This window comes from Oreochromis niloticus, unplaced genomic scaffold (assembly GCF_001858045.2).
Source record: "Oreochromis niloticus isolate F11D_XX unplaced genomic scaffold, O_niloticus_UMD_NMBU tig00001486_pilon, whole genome shotgun sequence".
NCBI lineage: Eukaryota > Metazoa > Chordata > Actinopteri > Cichliformes > Cichlidae > Oreochromis > Oreochromis niloticus.
In genome coordinates this window covers 181,262-205,129 of record NW_020327393.1, presented here as the reverse complement: position 1 = coordinate 205,129, position 23,868 = coordinate 181,262, and the positions used below count along the sequence as shown (strand labels likewise).

Below are 23,868 nucleotides of genomic sequence, written 5' to 3'. Positions count from 1 at the left end.
ACAGGGCCGGATCTAGAGAAATGTTCTTCGGGTGGCACGGAAATCAACTGGGGAGGAAAAATCAAAGCCTTTTTTCTTTTTTACTATTTTTTACACACATGCAGGTGTTACATATGGTTACAATACTTCAAATACAGTAAGTGTTTCATATAAATATAGTCCATAACTGCATTATTTTCTTTAGCCCACATAATGAAACATTTCAGTTTCATGTGAATTATGTCATGTACTGTATAACCTGTATAATAAATAAATATGTAGCCCAATAAGTATAAAATCCAGAAAGCTACACAACATTTACAAACACAAGTCTGACTTAAGTGTCACACTTTTGTTAAAATAATCACAGTTTTGCTTAAATTTACACAAAATGTCAGAAATCTGCACTGTCATGAACACGTTTGTCACCAAAAATTTAAAGCTAATGTTTCATGTTTTGTTGGGTTAATCTGGGTCCAAAATATAATTGGACATTTTTGACTACTTTTGATTTTACATTTGTATTTCACCTTTAAATGTATTTATTTTCTCACCTTGTTTGGTGTCACTGTTTTCAGTTCAACCTCACATGTCTGAATTTACAGTTATTTCTTAATTGACATACTGTATTAACACAACTGATCTGAAATCACACAGAAACATAAAATCCTAGTAGTAGTTATATTTTTACTGTAAAAACCACAAACATGTTTATTGAATTATTGTCATAACTTGAAATGCAAATATAAAGTTTACATTTAAAAAACTTCAAAAACTAAAAAAAAGTTACAACTATTTATCTAAAAATGAAGTTTGTACAACCATTTAAAAATACTACTAAAACTAAAATGAGAGAACAATCAGGTGTCACACAAATTATTTGTGCCACTGCAAAAAATAGTTTGTCCACCACAAGACAGAGGAGAACATCACAGGTATAAACCTGCAGGCCTGACAGCAGGAGGAGCATCACTGCTCCTTCAAACGTCGGCCGAGCAGGTACTAAAAAGGACCTGGTACAAGGTCCTCTGACCTAATGGAAAACCCTGCAAACCAGCAACCTGCAAACAAGCCAACTGTGCCGAGGTGATGTGAGGAGGAGGAGGATAGAGGGCCTCCTCACTGACAACAGCACCCGCCAGGTGTGGAGACGTATCCAAGCCCTCACCAGCTACACAGAGTCCCCCAACCCCCGACAGCAGCCTCGAGCTCACAGATAATTAACTTTTTGAGATTTCCTTACCTGGATGACTGAGCATGCATCAAGACACTGAGCAGTATGAATAAACAGTGTGTATTTGACAAAGATTAGTGTGCAGCCAGGGTAATTCTCACTGAACAAAAGTGTTTTTACAAAATACATGAGAGCATTTTATCTGTTTTTATTGGAAAAGCTGAATAAAATGAGTGCAACAGTACAAACACTGGGAAGAATCTGACATTCCAGGTGAAACATTGCTCTGTGTTTGAGAAGCATTAAACTAAATTATATTTGCACATGTCTTAAACCAGACCCCATGTTTGTTAACAGTGCACTTAAAGAAAACCTGTCAGGTTTCGTTTCTCAGGAGGGGCCGACATGTTTGCATCAATGATTTAATAATCTGTTCTCCTTTTAAGCAGCCCTGCAAGACTGAAACTAAAGCGCTTCAAAATACCTCAATGAGAATGTTTACAAGGTGAATCTCTCCAAATTACAAAGTGCTTTGGAGAGATTCACCTTTCTGGAACATGTGATCACATCAGATGGTCCATCTGTCTGAAAAGGATTGCATCGATCCATCCATTCATTTATTTCTTTTTACATGAGCTCATATTTCTGTCAGTGGACCCCAAACATGCTGCATGAGAGGCTCCACAATCAGCAGTGACACATGTGAGGGGACTGACTGGACATGACAGACTACAACACACTGATGATGCACACAAAGCTTTGACTGACTTCAAACTGACACTTTAGACTGCAGCTAGTTCAGGATGACCCTTGTTGTAGTTGTTGTATCACAAACTTGTGGCTACAGCCTTATTACTCCCATAAACTACAGCTGTTTGTAAATGTGAAGCTTATATTCACTCAAAGATTCTGTTTTCTGGCAGTTATAGTGTGGATGCAGTGGCAGTTAAACACAATATGGAACCAGAGCACAGAATTAACATGAAAACCAACTAACTTCATCTCTTAACACAGATTTACAGGCCCAGAGTAAAACTAGCCCAGAGGAGAAGCCCTCAGAAAACCCAAGAGACTTTTTCTTTTACTCATTCTCCTAATTATGGTCAATTAACACAGGGGAAGGTCCATGTGTCAAAAGGAGGGAAGGTCCAAAGAACCATCTCCTGGGTCTGGGGGCAGATAGCCCCTCCGGGGGTGCTGGTGCTGGACCCAGGAGTATAGATTATGTATGGGGAGTGTGAGTGTGTGTACCCCATACAGTTCTGCAACTGGTTTATTAATGTTTGTCTTTATTGTAAATGTGTTGTTTTGGATTCGAAACAGCTTTAAGAGAAGTGGAATTTAAAAATAAAATATATATACATGCTGAACATGTTACTTTGACCTCTTCTCTAAATAAAATTCAAACCTGACACAGTCTAAACAAACACACCAACAGTTTATTAGGTTTCATGCAGACGTCCAAAGAGCACAAACATCTGCAGGGGGAACAAAGTGAAAATCAAACATCAGAGAAAACAGAAGAGAAGCTTCAGAGTCCAGGAGTCGAAGCAGACGACCAACAGACAGGAACTTAAAAAAGTAAAAAACTCAGAGGGGAGCAGAAACAGTTCAGGAGGGCATCCACAAGGTGGAGCCAAGAAGAGGAGCACTTCAGGAGAATGGACAGGCTGGTGAGTCAGTAGTGGAGGCGAAGACCCTCCAGAGGTGTAGCACGCAGTCAGCAGTGGAGGTGGAGACCCTTTGGAGGCCGAGGAGGAGGTGAGTGAGAGCAGAGCAGTATTCCATCAACACTGCAGTATAAGGGACCAGCAGAGGGCGGCTGAGCTGAAGGTTGAGGGCAGTGGAGGCAGCACCATCCACTGGACTGCTGAACTGGAAAGTGTTGCTTTTAGTAGGAAAGCTGGGAAATGGAGTCCTGGTCAGATGAAGCTGGAGAGCGAGAACTTCCCAAGTCCCTGAGCCACAGCAGCAAAACATCTGCAAGCCATCATTGTTCCAGAGTCTCCTCATGAATCCTCCACAAAGCTGCTTCTGTGGAGTCTGAGCAAAAGTCTTTGAACACATTGAATCTGCTGATCCATGACTGGTCAGAGCATCCTGTAATGACAGAGCAGGGACTGGACCTAAAGGTTAGATTAAGGTCAACATTTTAAACTCATCTTGTGTTGGTTTGTATACAGAAGTCCAAAGAATACAAAAGAGAAACCAGGAGCACATGAGGGAGGATCACAAGGAAGTGGGAACATCAGCTTTGACAGTGAACAAAGGAAAAATCTGTGAATCACTAACAGTATGTTGGGCAGCTGAAGTTTCACCAGGCTTGTGTTCAGCAGTAGAAATGCTCATGGGGAGTAACTGTGGGTTAAGAACACAGTGGGTCTAAACACTTTTCTTGCTCTGAGGTTGCAGTGACAGTTGATGTGTGGACACATGGAGGTTTGTAATGTCTATTATACTCCCTACAGGAAGTGCCCTACCTATTGTAATGGTTCAGCCCATATAATGTGAGCTGGGGGAGTTCAGCTCTTAGTTTTTATCATCATCACATGTTCTTTATCCGTCTCCACAGCAGCACTAACTAACAGTTTGTAGCCTCAGTATCTGAATTATTTCTCACATGTTATCTCACCATGTAAACCACAGCAGCCACTGGGGACATTTACACACTTCTTCTTACAACCAGCAGATTTTACAAACACAGTTTATTAGAAAACATGTTTTACCTTTGACTGGTACATAAATATGAACATTTCACAGGTTAATGTTGGGAAAACGAGACAGAACACCATCACAGACTTTTGATATAATATTAACAGAAACAGGCTCTTTGTAAAAAAGTTCATCTGGATTTGAACATAGTTTCATACGTCGGGAATATCAGGCTGAAGTTTTCTGTATTTAAGCGTTAACATGTATGAAACCAGTCTGATGGTTTTTAAAGAAAGTGTCTCGTGTAGAGCTGCAACGATTCATCGAGTAATTCCAATAATTCGATTATAAAATTCTTTGCTTCCATGTTTCACAGACCTCCAATAGAAATGTGTTTATGAGCAGCGTGTGAATAAAAGTCTGAGCACATTAAGCCCACACAGCCTCCAGTGTTAAACACAAACACTGATAACAGCAGCAGTGATGATGATGTCACAGTTTAACGTGGAGGCGGAGTCTGTTTACACAGAGAGGCGGAGTCTGTTTACACACTAAAATAATGGATAGCTGCAGGCCTGGTCTCGTGTGTGAGAAGCTGTAAATCAAATATCTTCTACCTGCAAAATTCCTTCAGTTTTATTTCTACAGCAGCAAATGACAACAACAGTCACCTCCAGGAGTTTCTACTGTAAAGTAAAGACTCGACAATAACAGAGAGAAACTCCACCAATCAGACGACCCCCCTATGAGAACGGTGACGGTGGGATCATCCTCATGTTCTTACAGCGTGGTTACAGCGTGGCTATGAAATCTCCACCATGTTAAAGAGTTTTTGGACCCTCGATGGGAAACTGCCCGCTCAGGCCCAGCAGTTTGCTTCAATGACCTGGAGAAGAACGCAGGAAATCCTCCAAGGTTTCAAAATATCTTTCTGGGTCTGGGACCTCTATATCTGAGATGTCCAATCAGAGTCAATGCCTCCGATGGGCTCTTCCTCCCATCCGTCCTGGATCATTTGTAGGGCAAGGTCCACAGGGGATTCTAGCTGGCCTCAGCCATGTTACTTTAGATATTTAAAAAAAAAACATCAGAAAGTACAATGTTTGAAATGCACAGAAAACTATAAACAGGGCTGCACATAAATGTTCCACAGGTGTGAATTTGCTGTCAAAATAAAAGACACGCACCAGATAAGAAGTTGGAACGCGCGTTTGCGTACATAAGATAATCTGGAGGAGGCCAGACATTTGTTCAGAACTCTTAAAGATGTCGAAGGAGCAAGCTCCGTAAGTAATTACTTTGGTGTTCCTCCACCGCAAAAGAAGTGCATATTCTCGGAATTTCTTGGAAATACTTTTATTTTGACACCGAATGCGCACCTGCAGACTATGGGCAGAAATCTGTGCCATCAGAAACTGAATTTGAATAAGTTAAATTTGAATCTGAATTGTAACTTGAATAAATGCTTTTGAAAACTGAATTTGAATTAGTCGTATTTGAAATTGAATTTATGGTTTGAAAATGATCATCACTAAATTGAAATTGAATTTTATATATTGAAAATGAATTCATTTGCTTTGAAACTGCATTTCATCCTTTAAAAATTCAGCTCTCCAATAATTTCAGTTTCACTCCCACCATTCAGTTTCAGTTCTACAATTCAATTTCAGTTCCAAAATTCAGTTTTTTGGGACTTACATCCGGTTCCGGTTCAAGCGCAGATTAATAGAACTACATTTTACTAGCACACCGAAAGTGTCACTGACGGGAATCTACAGCGTCTTGAGCTGAATTAAGACTTCAGAAGTCATTCGTCATGTCGAATGACCAGCGGATAAACTCTCAGGTTGGTAATAAATGTATTACATGTATAAAAACAAGCGTCATGTTAACAATTGATAGCGGTACAGTAACTTTATGCTTATTGTAGCTGGTAGCTAAAAACGCTAATTTAGCCTAGTTTGCCCTGGATTTAGCTTTGACAAATATGATCGACTGTTTCTAGTAGAATTCCAAAGTTGTCATCTTGTACCCTCTCAGAGCCCTGTATGCTTGCAGAGACCCCTACAGTAGGGACACATGCAAAACGGTGTCCAAACCTTTGTATTTGAGCTTTATTTATGTCTTACACAGCATCACAACTCTTTAGTTAATAACTTTAGCTAAAGTGAATAGTTAGTCTAATTCATTAGTGCAGCATTACTGGATCACCTCTTGATTGCAGCCATTCCCCAACTCTCTGTGAATGGGACTCATGACCACTGGTCAGTGGTTGTTGATCAATGGTCATGGGAATTTGCATAATTATGATTAAGGAACTGACCTCACAGCCCATTGTTCCTTCAGTGGGCTGGTTTCAGTCATTGTGCAAATGTACTATTTATAAGATTGGGGAAACCTGCAGTCAGCTGATGAAACATTTCTCCCACAAAAAGCTACGTCCAGATGAACAGAATCAGCTTTTGGGGATTTACTTACCTGGATGATTGAGAATGCATCAAGACGTTACAACTGATTATTTTACAACACACATGCACACACAGACAAAGGAAAGCTCTGGCATATAACTTCACATTATTCAAGTCAAATACAGCTACATTAAAGAGATTTCAGTCCTATATGTACAGCACTGACCTCTGACTTTCAGCTCAACATCTTTTTTCATCAGGATTTTTCCCTTTCCACTGTAGACGGTGCACGTGTAGGTGTCTGTGTCTCTGTCTGTGGGGTGTCTTAGGGTCAGACTGAGGTCTCCAGTTTTCAGCAGATTTCTCCTGACTTTTGTTCTGTCTCTGTAAACCTGGTCCTGTTTTTCATGCTCAACAGGGCTATTCTGGTACACGTGGACCTTTCTGTTGTTTCTGTCCTTCCATTCCACTTTAGTGTCTACAGGCAGGTGAACTGTGGTTTTGCAGGGCAGCTGGACAGACCCCACCCCTGAATCCACCTCTACCTGATAATCTGAGAGAAGAACAAGGCACAATGTGAGCTGTTTCACACACTGTCAAACAGATACATATGAAAACTATGATGCTCTGACAATGGAGAGCTGAACTGTGCACCTTTGGACTCAGCCTGATCACCTGTTGAAGGTAACTTGCTAACATGATTAAATAATTATTTAATCATAATTAAATTATTAATTAAATAGAATTAATTTATTTATGTGTAAATAAAAAAGAATAATTTGTGAATGAATTTACCCATGGATATTTTATTGCATAATTATTTAGTAAATCACAAAAGCTTTCCATGTCAGCCTGCTGTTTACCACCACAGAAGAAGAACAGCTTGTACACATGCAGCCTCTGTGTCAGATCAATGCAGTGAAGCACACACACTGTTTAGTAAAGTCATGTTGTGGAGCTGTTTCACTGATCAATGACTGAGTCTGAAGGAGGTTTTCTGACTTCTGGAACAAACCTGGAAGTTTCTCTTCAGCTCTCTGTATATTAACTGCATCTCAACACATATGAACCATCGGCATTATGGGTTGTGTAGAATAAGAGACTCACCTGACATGAAATAGTCCCGAAAATAAAATAAAAGACCCCCAGAAACCACAATAACAAGTACCAGGAGAACCAACAGAGCCGTAGCCCAGGATGGAAATTGCTCTGTGGAGAGACATTAACAAACAATGTGATCTCCAACTCCCAAACTCTGGTGTTTATCTACAGCAGTGACCTCTAACCTTTATTTACAACACCCACCTTTGACCTGCAGCACTACTTTCTGTCTCAGGATGTCTTTGTTCCTGTAGATGGTGCAGATGTATCCTCCACTGTTTCTCTCTGTGGGGTATTTCAGGGTCAGACTGAGGTCTCCAGTTCTCAGCAGGTCTTTGTTCATCTTTGTGCGACCATGGTAAAGGTCATCTTGGTTTTTAGTTTCTTTTGGATACACATGGACTATCAACAGTCCTAGGTCAGAGCGAGTCCACTCCACTCTGGTCTTCTCAGGCAGGTCAGGTTGGGTTTTACAGGGCAGGAGGACAGACTCTGACTCTGCCTCTACTTTCACCTCCATGTGGTCATCTGAGAGGACAATGAATAATACTAATGGGAATCAAATTGGTGCCATACACTGAGGTCTGAGTTTCTTTATTCCTGCCCTATCACTCTGTCCTGCCACTAGTGATAATATCATTAATATTCTTTGGTAGGGCTGTGCAATGAAGACAAACAATGTTTGCCCTGTGAAATCTAAATGTAGCAATCAGTTAAAACACACCAGAAGCGAGAACAGTGTCTCTTCTTATGTTCCAGAACCATGTATGTCCAGTAATGGATATCATATTGCTTATTAGATTCATCAATAATCAGAGTTTTTCTTTGGAGTGTGACTGTGGGAAGAAAGCATTCCTCCTCACAGTCACCCAGCCAGATTTCATTGCTGCTTGGAAGTGTAGTCTGAAGTAGTAATAGTTAGTGACTCCTGTCCCTACAAATTAGATTCTTTTGTGAATCAGGATGTCTGCAATCTTCAATGCAGTTACTACTGTAGCCATTAACACATAAACATCAAGTAGATGTTTTGGGAAAATCTTTGGATATTTTCTCATATTTTAGGTTAAGAGTCTTTTTTTTAAACTTTTGATTAGAATTTATAATTCACCAATGTTTAAAAATATGTAGTTTTCTTTTTTGTTTTGTTTTTTAAATTAAAAACCTTGATATCTATTATACTAGACAAATTTCAGTGTTTCTGCTCTGCATCTCTTAAGCACCATGTCATTAAATAAAGGCAAACCTCACTGTTGCAGTTTGGATTATGTGCAATTCTTTCCATTTTGAAGCATCGGGGTTAACTGGCTTCTATCAGGAGCCTTGGTGTTACTATTGACTCAGCTCTGACTTTGGATGCCCATGTAAAATCTCTGGTTCGCTCCTGTTTTTATCACTTGAGAAACATTGCTAAGCTGAGTCCCATTGTATCGCGCTCCGAATTAGAAATTGTCATTCATGCATTTGTTTCATTTCGTCTGGATTATTGTAATTCTTTCTTTAATTGTTTATGTAATGCCAAGTTGTTCAGAATGCTGCTACAAAGCTTCTCACTAAGACCTCCAAGTACTCCCAGGTCACACCCCTCCTGATTCAGCTGCATTGGCTCCCTTTTAAATTCAGAATCCAATTTTAGGTCTTGACCTTGATATTCAGGGCTCTGCGTGGACAAGCACCAACATATATCAGTGAACTTTTACATCCACACATTCCCAGCAAGTCCCTGAGGTCATGTGATCAGGGCTTGCCGGTTTCCCATCACATGAGGCTGAAAACAAAAGGCGACAGAGCTTTTGTAACTGTGGCCCCTAGACTTTGGAATTTTCTCCCTGTGAGCCTGAGATCTGTGGACTCACTGGTCGCTTTTAAAAAACAACTAAAAACTCATCTTTTTAAACTTGCTTTTGGTTGATTTTTATTTTTATGTTTTAGCTTCTTTGTGAAGCACTTTGTGATTTTTATCTTGAAAGGTGCTATATAAATAAAATTTTACTTTACTTTAAAATATTTCAACAATATATCCTCTGCTGAGACAGAGAGTAAAAGTTTTTTTTTCTTTACAGAAGGTGTTAGGAAATATTGCTGACCCTTTATCTGCAGCTCTATGTCTGTCAGTCTTTGTTCTTCTCTTCCATCACTAAGGGAGCAGATGTAGCTGCCGCTGTCAGTCAGTTGTGGTTTTGTCAGAGTGAGGCTGAAATCTGAAGAGTCTAGAGCATCAGACCTCATTGATGTGCGCCCGCTGTAATGCTGGTTTTGTCCTGCAAGATCATCTCCTCTGTCTCGTAGTAGGTGTACAGATTTGGGATCAAGATCATTGCGAGTCCACATCACTGTGGGGTCATCAGGTATAAACTTTGAGTACTGAAAGGGGCAGCAGGACAGACCTTTCCCCCTCATACACCTCCACCACCACAGCCAGGGCATTCTGGGAAACTGAGGATACAGAGAAACAGAAATCAACTGTCTGCCATTTGCTTAGAGTCTAAATTCATCTGCAGGGATCAGAGAGACCTGTTTTATAGTAAGTTAATCAAAATTGAATAATACATTTGAACTTCACAAATACAATAACACAATGTGACCAAAAGAATGAATTTGTGGATACAATGGAGGAAATTTTGCCACCCGGAGAGTGAAAAGTGCAGTCTTTCTAGAGGCACTCAGAATAGAGCCACTACTCCTCCTCATCAAAAGGAGCCAGTTCAGGTTGTTTCTAGCATCTGAATAGGATGCCTCCTGCGTGATGTGTTCGGGGCACGACCCACCAGGAGGTGGCCCCGGGGCAGATCCAGGACACACTGGAGAGATCACATCTCTTGGCCGTCCAGAGCTCAGTAATGGCCTTGTCCAGATCTGGGAGGAGATCCCCAGGACACCATCCATTGTCTCTTTAGGACCATGTCCCAACATTGGAATCAAAATATTAGCTTTCACTTTTGGATTATCACAAACATGTTTGTAATCTGTTAAGCACCCAGTTACCTCTGTACAGAAGTCTGGAATAGCTCTCTATTCAAAAGGTCTGAGTCTCAGACCTTAGGGATATTACCACAGTAGGTTAACACGATCTGAGGTTGGGGAATTCGGCCAGCACTAACTACCTCTGTCTGAATGCCTACCCTGCAGTCTGCTAGATGATGCACCCCACTAGCAACCTTGAGTAAGGTTCAATCACCAGCCACATACATTAACGGTAGCTCCCCCCTAATGATCAGTGGCACTTGGAAATTTGCTAGGATTTATTTTAGAGGCCTGGAAAGTAGACCCCCATTTCTATCACTTTGTGATGTAATTACACTCCACTCTTCAATATCACTGAAGCTTTAATACAATTTAATTTTGAGCTAATGCCAAAAAAGGATAATATTAAGCAGAAAACCACACAGTGATCCTCTAATTTTACAAAAAACTTACATGATATATTGCAAATAATCAATTTATCATGTCGACATGCCTCACTTCAAGTGTTACATATTAGCTTAAAGCCTGAACTTTTCTTCAGCTATTTAAACCAGGTGACTATTAACAATGGATGATATACATGCTAAGTAACAGATGCTTTACTTTTTGTTTTCTCATCAAATCAGTCTCCAAAGAGCTCTGCTTCTGCACTATACTCAGGCTGGTCCGCTGTTGTAGGTGTTTCAGGTGTGACGGCTGGCATAACATTCTGATCTTGGGCTCAGTTACTTATTTTAGTAACTGATTAATCTATCAATTATTCATTTGAATAATCAAGTAATGGGATAAGAAATACTTTTGTCTTATTAATGAACAATAATAAATATTCAAAAGAGAAAAAATACAGGTCTTTCAAATGAACTCCTTCATCTGCTTCATTTGTCAAACAAACAAACATTCCATGTTAAATTTTATTTTTTAAAGAAAAATTTTTCTTAAGTGCAAAAATATATAAAAGTTTAAAAAAATAAGATAAAAAAATTGTATATTTACGCTGTCTTCTTGGATAGGCTTCATGAGTTTTTGTACATGTATTTCTGAGTGTTAAAGTATGCAAATGAATGAATTAGTTTGTGTCTGTAAGTCAAAGGAGAATGGAGAATGTGGTGGCTGCAATAAAGAGCAGCGAGCAGAACAGCATTCTGAAGTTTGCCCCGTGCTTTGATGCAAAGTTTTTACACTGATGAAAACAAGATGTTATAATGATGTAGATATTAGATAATATTAACAATAGTTCAAATCCTATCCCCAAAGCCCCATTCCCTCTGAGAAAAACCCCAACAATCAAATGAACCCTACAAGCTGGTCCAGCCCTAACTACAGGGAGTGCAGAATTATTAGGCAAATGAGTATTTTGTCCACATCATCCTCTTCATGCATGTTGTCTTACTCCAAGCTGTATAGGCTCGAAAGCCTACTACCAATTAAGCATATTAGGTGATGTGCATCTCTGTAATGAGAAGGGGTGTGGTCTAATGACATCAACACCCTATATCAGGTGTGCATAATTATTAGGCAACTTCCTTTCCTTTGGCAAAATGGGTCAAAAGAAGGACTTGACAGGCTCAGAAAAGTCAAAAATAGTGAGATATCTTGCAGAGGGATGCAGCAGTCTTAAAATTGCAAAGCTTCTGAAGCGTGATCATCGAACAATCAAGCGTTTCATTCAAAATAGTCAACAGGGTCGCAAGAAGCGTGTGGAAAAACCAAGGCGCAAAATAACTGCCCATGAACTGAGAAAAGTCAAGCGTGCAGCTGCCAAGATGCCACTTGCCACCAGTTTGGCCATATTTCAGAGCTGCAACATCACTGGAGTGCCCAAAAGCACAAGGTGTGCAATACTCAGAGACATGGCCGAGGTAAGAAAGGCTGAAAGACGACCACCACTGAACAAGACCCACAAGCTGAAACGTCAAGACTGGGCCAAGAAATATCTCAAGACTGATTTTTCTAAGGTTTTATGGACTGATGAAATGAGAGTGAGTCTTGATGGGCCAGATGGATGGGCCCGTGGCTGGATTGGTAAAGGGCAGAGAGCTCCAGTCCCACTCAGACGCTAGCAAGGTGGAGGTGGAGTACTGGTTTGGGCTGGTATCATCAAAGATGAGCCTGTGGGGCCTTTTCGGGTTGAAGATGGAGTCAAGCTCAACTCCCAGTCCTACTGCCAGTTTCTGGAAGACACCTTCTTCAAGCAGTGGTACAGGAAGAAGTCTGCATCCTTCAAGAAAAACATGATTTTCATGCAGGACAATGCTCCATCACACGCGTCCAAGTACTCCACAGCGTGGCTGGCAAGAAAGGGTATAAAAGAAGAAAAACTAATGACATGGCCTCCTTGTTCACCTGATCTGAACCCCATTGAGAACCTGTGGTCCATCATCAAATGTGAGATTTACAAGGAGGGAAAACAGTACACCTCTCTGAACAGTGTCTGGGAGGCTGTGGTTGCTGCTGCACGCAATGTTGATGGTGAACAGATCAAAACACTGACAGAATCCATGGATGGCAGGCTTTTGAGTGTCCTTGCAAAGAAAGGTGGCTATATTGGTCGCTGATTTGTTTTTGTTTTGTTTTTGAATGTCAGAAATGTAGATTTGTGAATGTGGAGATGTTATATTGGTTTCACTGGTAAAAATAAATAATTGAAATGGGTATATATTTGTTTTTTGTTAAGTTGCCTAATAATTATGCACAGTAATAGTCACCTGCACACACAGATATCCCCCTAAAATAGCTAAAACTAAAAACAAACTAAAAACTACTTCCAAAAACATTCAGCTTTGATATTAATGAGTTTTTTGGGTTCATTGAGAACATGGTTGTTGTTCAATAATAAGATTATTCCTCAAAAATACAACTTGCCTAATAATTCTGCACTCCCTGTATATGCTTTAGCAAAAAGGAAAGTTTTAAGCCTAATCTTGAAAGTAGAGATAGTGTCTGTCTCCCAAATCCAAACTGGAAGCTGGTTCCACAGAAGAGGGGCCTGAAAACTGAAGGCTCTGCCTCCCATTCTACTTTTAAATACTCTAGGAACAGCAAGTAAGCCTGCAGAGCGAAGTGCTCTAATAGGGTGATATGGTACTACAAGGTCATTAAGATAAGATGGGGCCTGATTATTTAAGACCTTGTATGTGAGGAGCAGGATTTTGAATTCAATTCTGGATTTAACAGGAAGCCAATGAAGGGAAGCCAAAACAGGAGAAATATGCTCTCTCTTTCTAGTCCCTGTCAGGACTCTTGCTGCAGCAAGCTGAAGACTTTTCAGTGAGTTTTTAGGACATCCTGATAATAAAGAATTACAGTAGTCCAGCCTGGAAGTAATAAATGCATGAACTAGTTTTTCAGCGTCACTCTGAGACAGGATATTTCTAACTTTAGAGATGTTGCACAAATGGAAGAAAGCAGTCTTACATATTTGTTTAATATGTGTGTTGAAGGACATGTCCTGGTCATAAATGACCTCAAGGTTCCTCGCAGCATTACTGGAGGCCAAGGTAATGCCATCCAGAGTAAGATACCATATTTTTAAAAAATGTTAAGGCCAAGTACAAGTATGTGTTATCTAGCTTCATGGATAGATAACGTTGGGTGTCATCTGTATACCAGTGAAAGTGTACATTGTGGGGAATAGAAATATTTTACTGCTATTATTTGCTGCTATTTTTATAATCATCATTAACATTTCAGTATTAATAGTGATGTTGCATTTAGATGCATTCAGATGTTCAAATATATGGTTATAGCCTTTATTACAGGTCCAAAGAAGAACCATTTTAAACGGTTGAGTTGAATCTATAATTTAAATGTTATTAATGCTTTTATGATCTCTGTGTAGAGGGCAGAGACAGGAAAATACACTTTGTGCCAAAATGAGACAGGAAGTTATGTCTTTGAAGTTGCAGCTTTTGCAGAAGTGAAACCGAAAGCAGAGTGAGTGCAAGGGAAGAGCAGGGTGTTTATTATGCATACTGCGGATTAAGCCTTAAGTAGTTGTGGTAGACTGAAACAGTTGTTATATATTTTACATATAAGTCAAGATCATTACACACAGGATGGCCTTAGCCTGGTTGCCTAAGTTGAGGTCAACTAAGGTGCAGAGAGCAGATGCACACTCTGTGCACGCACAGACAGACAAATAGTGAGAGGTCATGACACGTACGCAGTACACAGCATGCACGCGCCCTCGCACGTGTACGCACAGACACACATACACACACACACTGTTGGGGTGTAGGTGAAAGTTGACTGATGAAGCAGTAGATGCACGATGCGAGAGCTGAGCTGGCTTACGGGAAACCACCGGGGAGAAGATGGAAGCCAGTGTACTTTTAATTGTGCCTTAAGTTGTCAAATAGAACATTTGTGGTTTTGAAGCTGATGTATGTGATGACGCAATGAGGGGGCGTCACTAAATATACTCTGATGCATATAAAACTGTATTTTGCTGTTAGGAGGATGAGATTGTGGGGCTGTCTGCTTACGGAGTCCGCTCATTCTCCCACGCGTGTCATTTCATTAAAATCATCGTCTTTACCCTTTGGACCAGTGTGGTTACTTGCATTCCTCCTGTGTTTCCTTCCCTATATTTTTGAACCTTAACATTTGGGGGCTTCGTCCGAGGGGGGAAGTGAGACAGGACGGAGAAAGGTCCGAGGCGTCAGGCGCTCAGGCATTGGTCAGTGGTCAAAGTGAGTGACAAGCCGGCATATAACAAATGGTAGGCACCACCTGTTGAATTTCTAAGTGTGCCAGATTGGACATGAGAAATTAAAGTCTACTCACTGAAAATTACTGGTGAAAGTCTGTTTTGATTTTGGTGATAATGAAAGTAATAAAGTACAGTACTGAGAAAGTTAAAAGCGGTTGGAGCCGCTGAGAGAATTAAGAACGGTTGGAGCCGTTGAGAGAATTAAAGCAGTGGGAGCTGCTAATTTAGTGTGCTAGGGAATTTGGTTGTTTTGTGGGTTGGAGCCCTATGGGTCATGGACTCTATTTTGTGATGGTCATTTTGTGGGTTGGAGCCCCTATGTCCACAAGGATAGGTCTGCCTGATTCTTACTCCTGTGTGGGAGTGTAGATTGTTGGTTCAAATTATTCTAAATCTTTGTAGAACGACAGCGGCGTCTGTTAAGAAGCGCATTTTCTCGGAGGTAACGCTCCCTCCTGGATAAAGACGTTTATCCTTGACCTAGCGGCGACTAATGGGATAGTACGGTACGACAAACCGGGGAGAACTGGGGAACCTCCAAAATTGCTAGAGGTTGGAGCCTCTATTTTGCGCTTTTTTGGCTACCTGTAAATTAAGTTAGGGCTAGAAATGTGGACGGAACGGTTGGAGCTGGTCCGGTGAATTGAGCAAAAAAAAGTCTAGGACTTATCGGTTGGAGCCGTTACGTAAATTTATCAAAATTATATAGGTGTTAAGAGGCCTGAAACCTGTGCAGTTGTAATTAATAAGACGTCTGTAATATAAAATATGAGATCTATGAGTAGGATCAATCTCTGTGTCAGTGATGCACAGCCGGATGTGCACTGATGGTGTGTAAATGCAAATGAGCCGCGGAGACGCGCAGAGAGGGTGGTTTCAGTTTTCGAGAGAATTGAGCTTTTTGCTAAATGCCTGTATATAAGAGGTTGGTTTTGCTTATTATGAGAGTATGAATACAGTTTGAATATATTAGTGTGGATGTATAGTAAATGACTGAATTTTGATAGATGTATATTTCGTGAGCCATAAATGTTGGTGTGTTTTATTTTTCAGTTATGTGTGTGTGGGGAGAAGCGGGGTGTGAGACGATGAGAGGTTTCAGTTTTCTTTTTCTTTTTTCTTTTGACTTGCTCTTTCTGATCATGGAAGGCATGTCCAAAATACTCGTATGAAAGCGTATTTTGTGTGATTTTAACTGTGTGAATGCTGTCAGTATTTGATTTGAGTGACTGGGTGATTTGTCTGAGTAAGTGAAAAGGGGAAGTTTGAGAGAGAAAAGGCAGTGTGTGTGAGACGATTACTGAATGACTAAAGAGGTTAGAACTTTTAAACGTGTGTATGAAATAAAGGAGTGTGAAATATATTTCTTTTGTGAGGAAAAGTAGGATGTTTTAAAGTTTGAAAGTGCTTTTAATTCAAGAAATCCATGAGAGATGTTATGACAGGTTGAGTTTATTTTTCCTGATTGAAAACACATAAGTATATACACTTGGGAAACCCAGTTAAGAGATTATTGGGTGACTGATGCTATAAAACTGACCTAAAGAATGGTCCTGTGTGTGAAGGAGTGTTGATTGTCCTGATGTTTGAAAGAGCTCTATTTAAATGTGTGTGAATGAAATGAAAGTGTATTGTTTTTGGATCAAGATTTAGTAGAATTACTGATTGGCTGTAGACTGTGAAATTTAAAGGGAGACAGAGTCTGCCTGGTGCCTGAAGAAACAGGAAGGTGTGTGTGTGTGACTGATGATGTCAGGGGAGCACCCAGAGAAATAGACAGAGTTAAATTCTAAGAAGATGAAGCGAATGCATGTTTTAAGAAAAAGTAATAAAGTAATAAAATTATATTAATTACAGGTTTTAGAAAAGAGACAGACCGAGAGAAATAAATACATGAACTAACAATTACATTAATGAATTGAAAACGCACGTACACAAACTGTTACATGTGAAATTATTGTTGGAAAGTTTAATAAAGAAAGCAGTTTACACTCCTTTAATTTCCAGAACCAGTGTGTCCCCTAGGCCTGATAACACTCTTGCCCAGTTGGCCCCTGTAGTAGGCGGGCATGGAAGGCTGGACAGCCCATGACGGGTAAGATCCCACCTCGAAACCCTGGGACAACCTAAGGCAAGGCGCAGTCACGATTGCTTGAACCTAAGTCCCGGAGTGACCTTGGAGTCACTGGAGGAGACGGGATTTAACAGGTAAGGCCACTGGGCACAGACGAAGGGGAAATGTCATTAACAATGACCAGTGATGAACCAGAGAGAGAAAATACACCCTGTCAAAGGAGTTTGAAACACTGCAAAAGAAACATTTATAAAAATCACACATACAAACAGAAAATGCACTAACCTTACAGAGACAAGCTCGTGAAGATTAATGAACAGATAATGATTTAAAACCTGGCTAAGAACACAAACTTACGTAATTAAATCAGCCTGCTAATTTCATGAGGGTTAAAATGGTGTGAATGTTGAAGAAAATACACTTAAAACACACTTGGATAAAATAGAGTTGTTGTGGAATAACTCAAACGAAGCTGTATGACAAGGGAGTGAGTTATGGAAAAAAACAAAAACAAAAGAGGAGTGATTACTTAGGAGTGCTCTTGCACTGATTTATCAAAGTAAGTGATTAGTATAGAAAGAAAATGAAAATAATTCAATCATGTGATAAGGTTTAAACATGTATTCCTCTTGTTAAGTTGGCTGTTGAGCTGTGGGTTTATGCAAATTAGCTGGAGCAGAGACACTTCCTGTGTGCGTGTGAGTCGGAGGCTTTCAGTTCAGTTCAAGAGAGAGCGGTGGCTGTTGAAGAGTATTGGGAGAAATATATAATGGTAAAGTATCAGGATATTTGATTACGGTGGTCAGGTCTGTTCAGAGGGGCAGATTTCGACAGGAAATTTATAATTTAAGGATGATACGTTGTTGAAATTGGTTTTTATCTTGTGCTGAATGAAAACATATGGCAAAGTGAGGAAGGGAGACATTGTGCAAACGGTCTTTGATCTTTTGACGAGGTTTTCGGTGTGTTGAACGGGTGAAATTTAAGATTGTTTCTGATTTTGGAGGCTGTTGTTTTATTTCCAGAGAGGGTGTTTGATTAAGACATGGATATGTCTGAGAGGGGCCCCAAAAATTTTTGTAGTAGTGCACTCGGGAAAAAACCTGTCAGGTGATTTTGTTTTGTACTTTGATGAGCTAATAATCAGCTCTCTTTTTTTCATTTTTGTTCTAAGCAGGCCTGGAAGACAGTGAACGGACGGCGCTGACAAAATTACCAAGTACGAAAATCAGGTGGGCTTTACAGAATTATAATTGATTACAATCAGAGACTGAGGGGCGGCGAGTCTCTGTCTAAAAAATGATTGCAGCGTGTCAATCCAGTCAAAAGTATAGTGAACTATTTTCCTAAAAAGGAAAACGAAATAAAACAAACGATTGAGCTCATTTTGCTGATGTGGAGCATCTGATGACGTGTGCAGAAGGCTGCAGTATCAGCAAAAAAATATCATGGGTGAATGCATGTGAGTGAATGTGAGTGATGGGACCAAGGGGGGAAATAAATAAAAGGTTGACAAACAGGAGAAGTGGAAGACTTAAATCTGGGGATGCTGATGTTCCTTTGAGTGAATTTCTGCTTTGTTGATTTGGGTTAGACCATGTTATTACATTATAGAATGCTAAATGCTAAAAGGGAAACATTGAGGTAACTCAAGTTACCATGAACTGAGGTGACGCATGATTAATAACTGTTCTGGGTAAGTTTATTTTGGGTTATAACACAGGTTGGATCATAAGTGGGGAAATTGAGTATGAAATGTGAAGTTCTGGTTAACACACAGGTTTTGTTTCCAGGAAGTTCCAAGGATCCAGAGTTCGATGGAGCAACGATTTTGAGGAGATTTGACATGATGATTAAATTGATTTTGTTCCTTAGACACAGGTTTTCAGGGCTGGAGCAAAACGGAGAGGAGAATTGCTGAGCTGTTCTGAGAAATGAAATGACTAACCTTTTTTCCTTTTGATTGGTTAGGCTTGGGTGGAGCATTTTGAGTTTTTTGCCACATGAGATGTGTCAAAAAAAAGAGAGGGATTTAAGATTTAATTTGTTTAATTTGAAAGGGGTTTTACTAGGATTTTATAATGATTGGGGTTGTTTGATAATCTAGATATAGTAAAACTGAGGATTTGTTAAAAGAAAGGATTAAAATGAACTGAATTCTGTTTAGAAGATAAATTGCTGGTGTTAATAAGAAGTTGTATATAAAACTTAAAGGGGAAACTGTGGGAATAAAGGATATGCTTTGGGGAAGATAGTGAAGATTTTATGAGTAGAAAATGTGGGATTTCTTTTTGATTTTTAGGATAAGATGTCACAGTGACATAATGTTAGAATGTAGGCTTTAGAAACAGATAGTAAATAGATCTATTTCTAGGGTAGAGGAGAGCTTTTATGAGGATGTTAAAAGTCTCGCTGACTCAAATGAATAATATTGGAGATTATATATGTAGAAATGATTTTTTCATACACATTGCATTTTTGTGTCTTTAACGGAGTTGTGGCTCAGAGAGTCGTCTCTTGAGGGTCACAGACTTTTGGTTAACGTTATGATTGGCCAATCTACTGTGAGAATGACCTGAGTTGTTGAAGGATTGCACACGCTTACAGACATATAGAGTTCATTAAGACACATGACAGTATTGATTCCAGGCAAAAGGCCTGAAATCCATTTAGCATTTAACTGAATAGGAGTTTCGTTTGTAACTAAATTGGGTGACATGTAAAATATGGAGATAACACATGCAGTTCTAAATTAGTCCTCTTATATAAAATGCAGTTACAGAATAACAAATGCTTGTTGAAGTAAAAAAGTTGTTGTTTAAAACAGAACCAAAGGGAGAAAGCTTATGTATTTTGGTTAAGACTGATAAAATATAATTAGAATGTATCATTACAGTAAGAGCAGCAAAATGAAATAAAATGATATATTCAAACAGGTTATCACCCAGGAAATGGGAGTTCAAAATACAGTTAGAGTTCAGCTTTTAGCTATGATGAAAGTTATTTAGGAGTAATTGATTATATGCTTGAATTTAGTTGATTAAAATGGTTGTTTTTCTTTGATCCTTTAGTAGAATAAGTGTTTAGGATTTTTCTTGTAATAGGTGACTTTAGATGAGAGGTAGGCCCTTGCAGCAGTGACAGTTTGTGTACAGGATGTGGGTGATCAGATAAGGAAAAACAGGAAACGTATGACAGCAGTGCTGTAAGACTGTTAGAAAGCTGTAGATTGAGATGAGTGATGTTTAAGATTATATAGGAATAAAAGTCAAAAACCAAATACGAAATTAGGTTCATGTTTTGAGAACAATCGAGGAACAGAGTAACTTAGAGCATAGTAGGGAGAAAGTGTTTTCTATCCTTTGCAGGAGGCCCAGAAGAGAGGGACCCAGAAGAGGAGCAGAGACCACTTAAGCATGAAGTGTTCTCAAGTGGGAGTGGGCCTTTTATTATTAAGACCATCTAGATGACATGGGGTTGTCTGGTTCGCTAAATCACAGAATGCCGAGAGAGGGTCAGAGTGGGAAAAGTGATCCTAATGTCCATGACGTCAGGGGTGGACAGGGAAGCAGCTGAATGGGCCAAGGAGTGACCCAACATAATGTATTGCGACCTCTGGTGGTCCAGAGGTCGAGAGTGGGAGTGTGGGGAATAGAAATATTTTACTGCTATTATTTGCTGCTATTTTTATAATCATCATTAACATTTCAGTATTAATAGTGATGTTGCATTTAGATGCATTCAGATGTTCAAATATATGGTTATAGCCTTTATTACAGGTCCAAAGAAGAACCATTTTAAACGGTTGAGTTGAATCTATAATTTAAATGTTATTAATGCTTTTATGATCTCTGTGTAGAGGGCAGAGACAGGAAAATACACTTTGTGCCAAAATGAGACAGGAAGTTATGTCTTTGAAGTTGCAGCTTTTGCAGAAGTGAAACCGAAAGCAGAGTGAGTGCAAGGGAAGAGCAGGGTGTTTATTATGCATACTGCGGATTAAGCCTTAAGTAGTTGTGGTAGACTGAAACAGTTGTTATATATTTTACATATAAGTCAAGATCATCACAACACAGGATGGCCTTAGCCTGGTTGCCTAAGTTGAGGTCAACTAAGGTGCAGAGAGCAGATGCACACTCTGTGCACGCACAGACAGACAAATAGTGAGAGGTCATGACACGTACGCAGTACACAGCATGCACGCGCCCTCGCACGTGTACGCACAGACACACATACACACACACACTGTTGGGGTGTAGGTGAAAGTTGACTGATGAAGCAGTAGATGCACGATGCGAGAGCTGAGCTGGCTTACGGGAAACCACCGGGGAGAAGATGGAAGCCAGTGTACTTTTAATTGTGCCTTAAGTTGTCAAATAGAACATTTGTGGTTTTGAAGCTGATGTATGTGATGACGCAATGAGGGGGCGTCACTAAATATACTCTGATGCATATAAAACTGTATTTTGATGTTAGGAGGATGAGATTGTGGGGCTGTCTGCTTACAGAGTCCGCTCATTCTCCCACGCGTGTCATTTCATTAAAATCATCGTCTTTACCCTTTGGACCAGTGTGGTTACTTGCATTCCTCCTGTGTTTCCTTCCCTATATTTTTGAACCTTAACAACATCATGCTTTCTAATGATACTGTCTAAAGGAAGCATGTTTAATATCATACCATACCACCTTTATTTATAAAGCACTTTCAAATAAACAAAATTGTAAACAAAATTGGCCCAAGCTTGGAACCCTGGGGTACATACCAAATGAATCTTTGTGTATGAAGACGACTTCCCACTTACACCAACAAGCTGGAGTCTATCACATAGATATGATTCAAACCACTTTAGCATAGTACCTTTAATACCTACAGTGTGCTCTAGTCAACAGTATTGTAACTGATGCTGAAACGGAGTAGAGTGGGTTGTCATGATAATGGATGACAAACACAAAATGCAGTTTCTAAATGAATGTGTTTATAATTAAAGGAAAAAAATTCCCAAACTATGTGGCTCTGTGTGATAAAAGTGACAAAAACCACTGCTGACTCAACTCAGTTTTGCCAGAAAATAAATGTGGTAAATGTGTGCCACTGGCCCCCTCACCCCCAGCAGGGGCATGACAGAGCCAGGGGGCCAGGCACCGCAAAGCACCCGTGAGCCAGTACACACCCGAGCACAGGGAGTGTGGTGGGGGGAATATACTATTTACTTTCATAGTTTATTAGAGATTTCCATCATGACTTCATTGTGGAAACTGACCACAAGTTAAAAGATAAACGACACATAAATGGGATGTGTTTGTAAGAAAAAGCAGAAATGTGTTTATCATACAAATATGAGAGTGTTATAATAATACGTGGCTTATAATAACTGTTCAAACTTACCATCAGTACCATGTGACTGGAATGAAGCTGTTTACAGGATGAGTCGGATTCTTATTTAGCTTTAAAACTTGGAAGCAACAACAAGGAGCTAAAGTCACAGAGCCAACAATGCGAAAATGCATTGTTCTTCACCAAACTGTTGTTGGATTTTTGGAAGAAGTTGCTGTTGGAGGGTGTGGCCTGGTGTCAAGAAGGGCAGCAAAGAAGCCACCTCTCACCAAAAAACATCAGGGACAGATTGATCTTCTGCAGAAAGTATGGTGAATGTACTGCTGAGGACTGGGGCAAAGTCATATTCTCTGATGAAGCCTCTTTCCGATTGTTTGGGGCATCTGGAAAAAGGTGAGCGCTACCATCAGTCCTGTGTCATGCCAACAGTAAAGCATCCTGAGACCATTCATGTGTGGGGTTGCTTCTTATCTCAAGATCTAAAAGCAGTTTAGCAGCAAACTTTGTGAAAACTAATATTTGTGCCACTCTCAAAACTTTTGGCCACGACTGTATTGCTCACAGATACTCCTCTCATGAGTGTAAAAAAAAAACCATGTGATTGTTTAAAATTCCCTGTTCCACCAAAGGCTTAAATAATTCATATATAGTTATCCATGTGTAAATAATTGATGAGAATACATTTTTAAAACTCAAATGAAGCTGGGACTCACAGCTCACATTTGTCTTTTTTTTTTAGATTCTTTGAATATAATGGTATACTAATGATATAATCTTTAAGCAAAATTGTATTCCTTATTATTATTTGCTTTCTTTCGTGTATTTATGTCTTTCAGCGTTTTTATTTAATTGTTCACTTGGTTTATTAAGTTGTATTTGACATTTCTGTTCAGCCTGGAGCTTAGAGACAGATTTACATTTCCAAATATCACCGTGTTTATTTCCGGTTTGTTGTCACCGCTGATCAGGTGCACCTGTGCTGTGTTTAGTGCGGAGAAACGGAGCTCAGAGGGCTGAATGAGCTCGGCTCAGACCGGAAACAGCGCAGACACGAGGCTACTTTAGCATGGTTAGCTAGCTCTGCCATACCGGAAGTGTCCAATCTGTGACTACAAAGTCCACAGTCTGTTAGTCTGGTCTGTTTCTAACCTTCCCTCATACTTTTACTATTAAAGCCTCATCATTAAATCTGTATTTCTAACACTGTGTGAATTTCCATGACGTCAGAGGCGCGAGCTGCACCTGAGTGTAACACTTCCGGTCACAGAGGACTGTCTGCGGAGCTGCTGCAGGTTAAACAGAGACTTTCTTACCGTTCATGAGGAGCAGGAACACCACCAGCGTCTTCATCCTCCTTTAATATCCTCAATTAAGTTGATTATCAGTTTTTGTTGTTTTGCAATGGTTGTAATTTCTTCTGACATAAAGTTCAAAGATTTCTTTATGTCCTCCAGTTCCTCCTCATTGATATCA

The 23,868-nt window shown here is 39.8% G+C and overlaps 1 protein-coding gene across 1 annotated transcript; it reads right to left on the bottom strand.

Annotated features, from left to right (window-relative positions):
- Positions 1–3,143: 3,143 nt before the first annotated feature.
- Positions 3,144–23,749, bottom strand: LOC112844768 (uncharacterized). The gene is made up of 6 exons (XM_025904411.1): positions 23,709–23,749; positions 9,399–9,747; positions 7,519–7,842; positions 7,321–7,422; positions 6,440–6,766; positions 3,144–3,253 (listed from the first exon to the last, which is right to left on the bottom strand). Exons 2-6 carry the CDS (start codon positions 9,736–9,738, stop codon positions 3,144–3,146), a joined length of 1,203 nt encoding a protein of 400 aa, XP_025760196.1. The 5' UTR covers positions 9,739–9,747; positions 23,709–23,749.
- Positions 23,750–23,868: the final 119 nt, after the last annotated feature.

Coding starts and splice junctions, on each gene's coding strand:
- LOC112844768 (XM_025904411.1), bottom strand. CDS start 9,738: ATGCCCTGGCTGTGGTGGTGGAGGTGTATGAGGGGGAAAGGTCTGTCC. Junction 6,767..7,320: donor TCGGGACTATTTCATGTCAG/GTGAGTCTCTTA, acceptor TTCTTCTCTCAG/ATTATCAGGTAGAGGTGGAT. Junction 3,254..6,439: donor TGTTGAGCTGAAAGTCAGAG/GTCAGTGCTGTA, acceptor CTGTCATTACAG/GATGCTCTGACCAGTCATGG.